At 58.8% G+C, this 11,041-nt stretch overlaps 1 protein-coding gene across 1 annotated transcript in view; it reads right to left on the bottom strand.

The window, feature by feature from the left end:
- The window catches only part of LOC113976602 (disintegrin and metalloproteinase domain-containing protein 33-like), a 33,180-nt gene that overhangs the window by 8,540 nt on the left and 13,599 nt on the right, over positions 1-11,041 (bottom strand). The window contains exons 4-16 of the mRNA XM_027701926.1: positions 9,806-9,881; positions 9,291-9,367; positions 8,616-8,802; positions 8,155-8,220; positions 7,966-8,037; positions 6,873-7,039; positions 6,684-6,768; positions 5,872-6,014; positions 2,975-3,152; positions 2,551-2,640; positions 1,698-1,893; positions 1,127-1,235; positions 278-482 (exon numbers count right to left, since the gene is read on the bottom strand). Of these exons, the coding sequence (XP_027557727.1) occupies positions 278-482; positions 1,127-1,235; positions 1,698-1,893; positions 2,551-2,640; positions 2,975-3,152; positions 5,872-6,014; positions 6,684-6,768; positions 6,873-7,039; positions 7,966-8,037; positions 8,155-8,220; positions 8,616-8,802; positions 9,291-9,367; positions 9,806-9,881 (1,651 nt within the window). The remainder of the gene's footprint in view (positions 1-277; positions 483-1,126; positions 1,236-1,697; positions 1,894-2,550; positions 2,641-2,974; positions 3,153-5,871; positions 6,015-6,683; positions 6,769-6,872; positions 7,040-7,965; positions 8,038-8,154; positions 8,221-8,615; positions 8,803-9,290; positions 9,368-9,805; positions 9,882-11,041) is intronic.

Genomic DNA, 11,041 nt, shown 5'->3' with positions numbered 1-11,041 from the left:
GTGGCCTGCAAACATCTGGGGACATCTAGAAATGCCCCAGATGAGAAGTTGGTGGCCTGTAAACATCTGGTGATGTCTAGAAATGCCCCAGATGAGAACTTGGTGGCCTGCAAACATCTTGAAACGCCCCGATCGAGGCATCACCGAGTCACACGTGGAGGAAACCACATCCCACATCCCGTTGGCCAAGACCCAAAGCCCACGTTGGAGCTGGGAAAGAGCCCAGGAGACGATGGTCTCCTGCAGGAGCCCCCCAGCCCCGGGAAGGGGCACTCACCATCCCATCTCCGCACTTGGTCCCCGTCATCACCAGGCCGGGGTCGGACAGGTCGTCCTCGTCGTCCCTGGCCGTGTACATGTAGGTGCCCCTGCACTTCACCTCGCGCCCGTTGAAGCGGATCGTGGTGTCGATGGACACCGTGTTGGTCCCCTGGGGCTTCTTGGCCGAGCTCTGGCACTGGATCTTCCCACACATGGCGTCCCTGGGAGTGGGGAAGAGCCGAGGTGAGGGCGGGAAGTCCCTCGGTCTCCCTGCCCGTCACCCCGCGCCCGCGGGATCGTCTCCCTCGGGATTCGTGGCCACGCCGGGTTGTGGCTCGGCAGGTTCGGGAAGGACTTGGATAAATCATGGACAGCACAGAGGAATGGTGGAAGGAACGGTCGGGGGGGCCTCTAATATCCCTGGAATGCTCTCAGGCACATGGTGGGATTTTTGGGGTGTCCTGTGCAGGGCCAGGAGTTGGACTCAATGGAGTTGGGCTCGATGGAGTTGGTCCCTCCCAACTCAGGATATTCCATGATTCCATAAACTGGGAATACTGGGGAGCACACGCTCCCTAAACAGCACCCCTCTGATGCTGTCTTTGATCTTCCCACCAGGCTGCATGATGCGACAACAGGATCATTTGGGTCAGAAAAGAACCTTGAGACCATCAAGTCCAACCTCCCGGCACTGATGGAAACAGAGTCCAAGAAGGATGTGGTGGCTTCCTCAGGTCCCAAAAACGGGCCTGACCCCAGAGGTTGGGGTAGGAGCCTCCCAGCCCCCTCCCAGGGGTGGGTACTGGGGGGCTGTGGGTGCAGGAGGAGGAGACGGGGCACCCAGGGGTGCCAGGGCTGCACCCACCTCTTGTCACACTTGACGTAGCGCCCTTGGCTGTCCTTGCCGCAGTTGCCGTAGGTGTTCCCAGCCATGTTCACGTCCTGGAAACAGGCATCTGGAGCTGGCCAGGCACCTGCAGGGAGGCAGGAAAGGTCCCACTGTGACAGGGGATAGCAGGAAGTAGGGAGAAGTACTGAAAATGGGACCAGCATCTGGGTGTTCATGGAGAAAACACCATGGAAAAGTCTCCTGAAGAACTGCTGCTGAGGGTGCTGGACCAGGGACAGCACAAGAGGGATGAAAGTCCCTTTTTTCTGAGGTCTTGCAGAGGATTTTGATCATGGAATCATAGAGTGGTTTGGGTTGAAAGGGACCAAAGCCCATCCAACTCCAACCCCCTGCCATGGGCAGGGACACCTTCCACTAGCCCACATTGATCCAACCTGGTCTTGGACACTTCCAGGGATCCAGGAGCAGCCACAGCTTCTCTGGGCAATCTGTGCCAATGCCCCTCCACCCAATACCCTCCAACCCCCCAGGCAGATGCCATGGAGAGGGGTGGGAAGGAGGCCAGGCTGGAGCTGGTGGGACTCACCTGGTCCCCAGAGCTGGACACACTGCTGGTGGTGGGTCATGCACATCCCATTGTTGCAATAGGCCTCTCCATAGGCACAGGAGGAGCCATCCAGCAGGTACACGTTGGCTGGGCAGTAGGGAGAGGCACCAGTGCAATATTCCGGGAGGTCACAGGATCCCGCTGCTTCCCGGCACATCGTCCCGGCCGCCTTCAGCTGCCACGGGAGGAGAGACAAACTGAGACAAGGGGACAAGGTGGGATTGGCTGCCGCCTCCTGGCACAGCTTGGGGACATGAACCAGCTGGAATGTCCCCTGTGGGACCATATGGGGTTGTCAAGGTATGGAGATACATTCCTGGGCTGGACCACAGCCAGAAAGCTGCCAGAGGAGATTCTCCTGGAGAGGGAGTTTTGGGAAGTTCGTGGAGTGACAGGTCAAGGGGGAATGGTTTCCCATGGACAGAGGGCAGGGTTAGATGGGATATTGGGAAGGAAGGAATTACTGGCTGTGGGGGTGGTGAGGCCCTGGCACAGGTTGCCCAGAGAAGCTGTGGCTGCCCCTGGATCCCTGGAAGTGTCCAAGGCCAGGCTGGATGAGGCTTGGAGCAACCTGGGTTAGTGGAAGGTGTCCCTGCCCATGGCAGGGGGTGGCACTGGACGATTTTTAAGGTCCCTTCCAACCCCAACCATTCCATGATTCTCCTGCAGACACAAGTTTACACATAACCCTCATCTGGCACGGCAGAGTTCGACCTTTTGGATGTGCAGCACATGATTCCTGAGGGAACGGCGGGGCCGTATGTCTGTGCTCATCCCATGGGCATGAAGGGGACATGTTGGGGGCACGGTGGGGGCACGGTGGGGGTCTCACCTTGCAGTTGTGGCAGCAATCCCCGTGGGCACACTGGGCCCCCTCCTTCAGCGTGCAGTTGTGAGCGTTGCAGCAGGGGTTGGTGCACTCCTGCGCGGGGGGAGAAGACAACACCGTGGTCGTGGTTCCACCACCATGATCCCATCCCTTCCCTATCCCTTCCCCCAGCCCCTTTTCCACCCCTCACATCACTGCCCTTCTCATTTTGCCATCAGGGAAACTGAGGCACGGAGGGGATGAGGAAGAACTGAACAATCAGGAGGGAAGTCGAGGAAGAAGCCAGGACCAGGTTAAACGGATTTAGGAAGGTGGGACTGGGATGGAGTCCCTGAGGTGACCAGCAAACCCTCTTCCCTTGGAAACACCCCTCTCCACGTGGTCTTTTTTGGCCTCTGCAGGGAAGGGATGCAGCAGCAGCTCCTACCTCCACCTCCCCACAGTCACAGTCCTCTCCTTCCTCCCGAAAGCCGTTGCCACATTTCCGTCCCACCACCAGGTCCTTGGTGTCGGGCAGGTTGAAGAGGCACATCCCACCTCCCTTCTGGAAGTAGTTTTCCAGCTGCCTCTTGCTGCAGGAGCTGAACACGCGAGGGAAGGGGTGTCTGTGCACAGGACAGAGAGGGAGGGATGGAAAACAGGGTCGTCAGGACCAGGAGAAGGTGGAAAACCACAGTCAGAACTGGGAATCAAGCACATTTGGCATGAATCCTTCCTGCAGGGATGGGAAATGGGGTGATCAGAATCAGGAGAAGGTGGGAAACCAGTCAGAGCTGGAAATCGAGCACATTTGGCATGAACTCTTCCAGGATGGATGGGAAATGGGGTGATCAGGAGCAGGAGAAGGTGGAAAACCAGTCAGAACTGGGAATTAAGCACATTTGGTATGAACCCTTCCAGGAGGGATGGGAAACAAGGTCATCAGGACCAGGAGAAGGTGGAAAACCACAGTCAAAACTGGGAATCGAGCACATTTGGCACAAACCCCTCCAGCAGGGATGGGAAATGGGGTGATCAGGACCAGGAGAAGGTGGAAAACCAGTCAGAACTGGGAATTAAGCACATTTAGCATGAACCCTTCCAGGGGAGATGGGAAATGGGGAAATCAGGACCAGGAGAAGGTGGAAAACCACAGTCAGAACTGGGAATTAAGCACATTTGGCACAGAGCCTTCGAGGAGAGACGGGAAATGGGGAGATCAGGACCAGGAGAAGGTGGAAAACCAGTCAGAGCCAGGAATTAAGGACATGGACAAACTGGCACAAAGCCTTCCAAGGGCAGAAGCCACGAGTCCATGAACTTCTCCCACCCCAAGTGGCACAGGGTGAGCACCAGAACAACAACCAGGGGACACTCCCTGAACCCCAAAATCCTCAGAAATGGGATGGGGGGGACAGGCAAAGCCACCCCTGGAGCATCAACCCTCCAGCATGAAACCTCTTGGAGGTGGAGACCCTCATGGTGAGACCCTCAACCCCTGCAGGTACTGTGAGCTCCACGCTGTAGCAGATGCCACCTCTGTGCCCCTGCACCTGGGACACCACAAACCCCCCCAAAAAAACCACAGGGCAGGTCCCCACATCTGCTCAGGATGTCAGTTAAAAAGATGTTATCACGGAACCATCGAGGGGAAGTAACCACGTGGGGCTCTTCAAACACCTCGGAGGTTGTGACGGATGAAAATCATTTAAAAAATTAAAGAAATATGGGAAAGGATCACAAAAAAAATCCCAAAGAACAGCAGAAAAAAATAATCAGAGACTACAACTGCCCAACCAGCCTGAGGAGCTGGAGAGAAACTGGTTTTCTAGAGGAACTCGGAGCTTGGTCCTTCTGTGTTTTTGCAAAGTTTGTGGGGGTTTTTGTGTGATTTACGAAGAATCATTTCCTCCTTCTTACTAATGGTTTCATTTCCTCCCAACCCTGAAAAAGCAGTTTTATTTCTCGTCAGGACACCTCGTTTTTTGAGATGACACAGAAGGGTGTTTTGTAAAAGCGTTTTTGAAACCTGAGGGAAAACTGGGGAAGTTCTAAAGTCCTGCAAGTTCTGGGGGGTGAGAAAGTCAATATACCCAGTATTGATCAATGTGCAAATAGGGACAGGTTGAAGACAGTCAAAAATGTCCTTTTCCCCACCAAAATCCACCCAGGGAGAAGTTAAATCCCATGGGATCAGTGTCGGGGTCTGACAGCCCTGAGAGCCCCACCCTGAAACAACACTGGGGGATTTCCATGATCTTAATTGATTGGAAGAGCAGGTGGGATCGAATAACAGGGAATAAAACTGCCTTTCTGCAGTGCAGGGATATCTGGGATGAGTGTGTTGTCAGGAGATGGAAAACCCAAAAAGAGAAGGATTTTGGAGCAGGAAGTGGCACCAACCACATGGATCTGATGCAGCTTTGGCCTGAATTAAAGGGTAAAAGCAAAGAAAACAAGCCCTGGATGGATTCCAAAGAGCAGGAAAACTAATGCCTGACACCCTGGACATCCTGCATCCGGATTTAGGAATGTTGGGATGAGGGATGTGAGCTCATCCCACCCCAGCCCCGCAGTGCCACGATTCCCCATGGGAATGACGGGGGACTGGGCACCCCTTGGCCCTCTGGTCTTACAAAAAAGGGTAATTCCTTTGAGCTGAGGTGTGGGATAGAGCAGGAAAATGCCTTGGATTCCTGGGATGTGTGTGCCAGAAAACATCCATCTGCTTCCATCCTATTTTGGGATGGAGCTGCTACTCCTCTGCTGCCCTTTGGAGACCACCAGCCCTGCTCACACCTGGAACCTGGGATGTGCTCGCTCCAGGGAATCAGAGAACAGTCACACAGTGGTTTGGGTTGGGAGGGACCTTAAAGACCATCCAGTGTCACTCCCTGCCATGGGCAGGGACACCTTCCACTAGCCCACGTTGCTCCAAGCCTCATCCAACCTGGCCTTGGACACTTCCAGGGATCCAGGGGCAGCCACAGCTTCTCTGACCAACCTGGGCCAGGGCCTCCCCACCCTCACAGACAACAATTCCTTCCCAATATCCCATCTAACCCTGCCCATCTGTGAACGTGAAGCGATTCCCTCTTGTCCCCTTATCCTGTCCCTCCATCCCCTGTCCCAAGTCCCTCTCCAGCTCTCCTGGAGCCCCTTTAGGCCCTGCAAGGGGCTCTCAGCTCTCCCTGGAGCCTTCCCTTCTCCAGTTGAACCCCCCCAGCTCTCCCAGCCCGGAGTTGCCGAGATTCCCTCCCCACTCCCATCCCACCCGGCTGCAAACAGCCCCCACACCTTACTGAGGGGGCTTTGGGGACACATCCCACCCCCAGCAGCTCTTACCCAGTGGCTGCTGCCATGACACAGCCCCCTTGCTCCGGGGTGGCCTCCACACAGCAGCCCTGGGTGTCGTGGACCATCCCAAAGTTGTGGCCGATCTCGTGGGCCATGGTGGCGGCGGCTCCGATGGGCTGCTCCGCGTGGTCCTGCACGGGGAAGGGGGACAGGTCAGCCAGGACAAAGGGACAGGGGTGATCCCACAGCTGAGAATGGGGCTGGGCTGCTGGAGGGACCACAACATCCCCGAGATTGCAGCTGGATCCCGTAGAATGAACACAGAGAGGGTTGGAGGAAGGTTCACAGCACAAGTGGGGTTTGGTCTCCTGGAAGTCCCACATGGGACTGTTGGGAAGATCTTTTGCCTTCTCAAGGCACATCCCAAAAACCAGAAGCCTGGGTGGCCCCCACCACCCTGCCCAGGGATCACAGGTCACCATAGCCACCACCATCACAGCCAGGGCCACCATGAGGAGGAGGATCAGAGTCACCTGGGCAGAGGTGACCCCACAACACCACGGAGCACAAGCAGGGGCTCCTCAACACATGCAGCAGCATGGCAGGAGATCCCAGCGCTGCTGGAATCTGGGGGTGCACATTGGGTGGGAGACCTTTAAACCAGCCCCTTCTCACCCTTCTTAGTACCTGGCCAACATCTGAGAGGGATAAGGAGCCATCAACATCCTCACTCGCTCCCAGGCTGCATCCCAAGACCAACCCCGGGTGGTTGATCCTCCCAGTCCATGGAGAGCTCCTCCAACTGGCAATGAGGTTCTCCAGCCGGGAGAAGCAGCGGGGACCCCTCACAACCTCCTTACCACGCTGACACCTCCGGAGTTATCCATGCTGCACATCCCCTCCAGCGGGGCCATTCCGATGGTCGTCCCCCCGAACGTCTTCCCTCTGCCCAGGAAGGAGAACGGAGCGGGAATTCAGCCCTCCTGGGGTGGTTTGGGCACCCCTGTGCCAGCTGGGCCCGGGGTCAGCAGGGCAGGGGGGGTGCTCACGTGAGGAGCTGGGCGTTGTCGTGCTTCTTGCGGGACCTCAGCGACTTCTTCCACTGCAGGAAGGCCCAGAGCGTGGCGTTGGCGTCGCTGGTGACGGCGCAGTGGTCCCGCTCCGTCCACACCTCCAGCCCGATCAGGGCCACCTTGATGTTCAGCAGCCTGTAAAACTGCAGGGGAGGCAGGGATGGAAGGGATGGAGGCGGGATTCGCCGGGAATCCTCCATCCCTACCGATGGGTCTCGGTACGTCCCTCCAGCCGGGTGGCTCCGGGACACATTTCTCCCAAATCCACCCACAAGCACGGGCTCTGCGGGCATGGGTGTGGGCACAGGAGCCAGGCAGAGTGGTGTGATGCCCACCATGGGCTGGTAACACCTTAGTGTATCCCTCCTGTGCCAAGGAAGCCGGCATTGATGCCAGAACCCTGGGTGGTCCCCACCACCCTGCCCAGGGATCACAGGTCACCATGGCCACCACCACCACGACCAGGGCCACCATGAGGAGGAGGATCAGAGTCACCTGGGCAGAGATGACCCCACAACACCACGGAGCACAAGCAGGGGCTCCCCAACACGAGGGGCAGCAGCATGGCAGGAGATCCCAGCGCTGCTGGAATCTGGGGGTGCACATGAGGTGGGAGACCTTTAAACCAGCCCCTTCTCACCCTCCTTAGTACCTGGCCAACATCCGAGAGGGACAAGGAGCCACCAATATCCTCACTCACTCCCAGGCTGCATCCCCTCACTGCTGCAGCCCAGCCAAAAAAGCGATTCCCACCACGTTCATCCCAACCCCCAAATTCCTTGATGGGCTGTCCAGCCCTGGCTCAGCTGCCCAGGGCAGTGGTGGAGTCCCCACCCCTGGAGGGATTTAAAAGCCGTGTGGATGTGGCACTTGGGGACGTGGTTTGATGGCAGCCTTGGCAGGGCTGGGAATGGTTGGACTTGACAGACTTGGAGAATGATTCTGTAATTCCGTGATTCCTTGCCCTAGTGACATGAGGACTGTCCCTGAGGGCCACCACCAAGATCAGGTGCTCTCACAGGCACTGGGAGTGACAGGGGTGGCCAGAAGGGCCCGGCAGGTCCCTCACCTTGTCCACGTAGTTGGCGATCTCCACGATGCGCTGCTTGGTCTGGCCCAGGTTGAGGTTCTGGTTCCTGTACTGCAGAAATGTGGGGACGGGGAAAGGTCACCAGAGGAAAATCAGGAAGGGACACAATGAGGGGACCTGGTTTTTTTTGGCAGGGGACCAGGTTTCTGTCCCCCCCTCAGCGCTCACCAGTGTGTGATCGGCAACGATGAAGAGCTCCATGTACTTCATGGTCCTCCAGGCATCTCTCCTCACCTGCAGGACACACACACAAGGCTCAGAGGAGCCAAGGAAGGGCCAGCCCATGGCTCTGGGCATCTCCCACCTCACACACCTCAGAGCTGCTCAGAAGGGACAGCTGGGAGGGGAAGCTGAGGCGTGAGGTGACAAGGAACATTTGGGTGTCTCCAAACGACCTCATGTCCCGCAGGAGGTCCCAGCACCGATGCCCAACCCACACATCCTCTCTCTGGGGATCTCCTGCCCAAACTCAGACCAGGTAAATCACCCACACAGACCCCTCGTGTCCCACCTGCCTGCACAGCCCTGCCCAGGTGCCAAGGGGATGGGCACAGGGCATCAGGAGAGGTGCAGAGAGCCCCGCTCCCAACCCTCTGCCCCTTCCCAAACAGACCCCAGGGTGGATTTACCCGTTGGTGCCCCGGCTGGAAGAGCTGGGCAATGTCGGCCACGGTGCTCCCAAAATCATCCCCGTGCCCACAGGTGCCAGCTGGGATGGGCAGGTGCTCTGCTCTGTGGATGACGTGGTGCCCCGGCTCGGGGGGGCCCAGGGGGCTCAGGTAGTAGCTGGTGTTGCTGCTCAGCACTATGAGACCCCTGGAAGAGGAGAACAGCCCCTGGTGGCTCCTGCGGTGCTTCCACTGTGGTTCCCTCAGTCCCTGAGGCCCCACAAGCTCGTGGCACCTCAGCTTGGTCCGCATCCAGGGTGGGAGTAGGGATCAGGGATGGGGGTCTCTGTCCAAACAGCCCCAGGAGCGAACACACCCTTGGCATCAAAACTATCAGACCACGTGAACAAAGCTCAGTTCTGAGGGTCTTGCCTCCTCCAGGGATGAACTTCCTTGAAGGAAGCCAATCCTGCCAGAAAATTGTTCTCTCTCCCCTCACCTGCCTGCTCCTGGGAGAAGGGGGGAGAAGGATGGGATGGGAGCAATGGAAAAATCAGCCCCGTGAACCACCTGGAGCCGAGATGGAGGAGCATCGGTGCTGCTCCAGGGGCGGATCCCTGCAGGGAGGAAGGAGCAGTGTGTCCATCCCACCCTCTGCCAGCCCCACAACGCCCCCAACCCTGCGTTTTTCCATACCTTATTCCCGAGCAGGTGCTGAGGACAACCCAGGAGCCGCCGTAGCCGCGGACGTGGCCGTGGTAGTGACAGTGCTCCTGGAGAGAGGGGATGGAGACTCTCAGCAGGGCCGGGCAGCAACAAAGCCCGCGTGCTGATCCCAAAAAAACCCACCAAAACCCGTTTCTCATTTCTCGGCCAGGGGAGCCGCGTCCCTCCACGCCGGGAAGAGCCGGGAGGGAGGCGGGAGCCGGAGTTCAGCCCGGGACACAGCCGGGCCCGGCGCGCTGGAAGGGTGACAAAAGGCCGGTGGGGGGACATCGGGGAGGGCCTGGTGCTGCCTGTGTTTACGTCCCGAGGTGCTGAACCGCGGCCAAGAGATACAGGAGCCGCGTGCGGCCGCATTCCTGCTGCCACAGGCGCCGGGGATGCTGCCAGGGAAAACGCAGCGCCCCGCCCCGCCCCGGGCCGGCTGTGGCTTCATCCCAAAAAACCAGAGGTGACCTGAACCCCCCCCCCCCCCCCCCAGCACCCACCGTGTGGTTGGGGGTCACGGTCACGGGCTGTCCGTCCTCGCTGTAGTGAGTCTCCGTGTATCCCGGAGCCAGCAGCCTGCGGGGAGAGGAAGGATGAGCAGCCTGGAGCTGCTCCGGGTGTCCCGGCGCGGGGACACAGCGAATCACACGGAGTCGTTCAGCTCGGAAAAGACCTCTGAGACCGTCCAGTCCAACCTGGGACCCGACCCCACCTTGTCACCCAGCCCGTGGCACTGATGCCACGTGCAGCGTGTCCTTAAACACCTCCAGGGAAGTGACTCCACCACCTCCCCGGGCAGCCCATTCCAGTGTCTGATCGCTCTCTCCGGGAAGAATTTCTTCCCGACGTCCAACCTAAACCTCCCCTGGCACAACTTGAGGCTGTGCCCTCTTGTCCTACTGCTGGTTCCTGGGAGCAGAGCCCGACACCCCCCCAGGCTCCCCCCTCCTGTCAGGGAACTGCAGAACCCCCTGAGCCTCCTTTTCTCCAGGCTGATCCCCCCAGGGTGCTCCAGACCCTTCCCCAGCTCCATTCCCTGGACCTGCTCCAGCCCCTAAACATCCTTCCTAAACTGAGGGAGAGGCCCAGAACTGGGCATAGCACTCGAGGTGTGGCCTCACCAGTGCCCAGTCCAGGGGCAGAATCACTTCCCTGGGCAGCCCATTCCAATTCCTGTCGTGTCCCGGCCCGGCTGAGCCATCCCTGTCTCCCCTGAGACCCCCCTCGCAGGGCTTCAGGCGCAGCCCCCAACCCGTGGAGCCGGGAATCACAGGCCAAGGGACAGGAAAGGGCTGCCCCCAAAACCACTTTGGGATCCTGGGCTGGAATGGGGGGAGTCCAGTGCCCACCCCGGGCACCTCAAGGGCTACCCGGTCACCTCCAACAGCCGGGCAGGGTGGCGGCTTCTCCACAGGGAACGAATCCTCCTTGGGATAAAGCCCCCCCTGGAAAAAGCTTCCTGCTGGGAGAAGAGAGGATCGACCCCGTGCTCAGGGACCGGCTGAGGATGGGGGAGGTTTGGGGTCTCCAGCCCCAGGAATGTCACTTTGTGTCACTCCCCGCACAGCCGGGGTGGTAATCCCGAGGAAACACCCCGGGAACAGCGAGGGGGGCTTCCCAAAAATCCCCGGAGGATTGTGAGAGAGCTCAGGCTGCTTTTAGGAAGCTGCACCCCCGCCCTGTCTTCACCCCACGGGCCTCGGCTCCCCCCTGCAGCTGCCGGACATCTCCCCCCC

This window comes from Neopelma chrysocephalum, unplaced genomic scaffold, assembly GCF_003984885.1.
Source record: "Neopelma chrysocephalum unplaced genomic scaffold, ASM398488v2 Primary Assembly neopelma1_174, whole genome shotgun sequence".
Lineage (NCBI taxonomy): Eukaryota > Metazoa > Chordata > Aves > Passeriformes > Pipridae > Neopelma > Neopelma chrysocephalum.
This window is presented reverse-complemented; position numbering and strand designations above follow the sequence as displayed.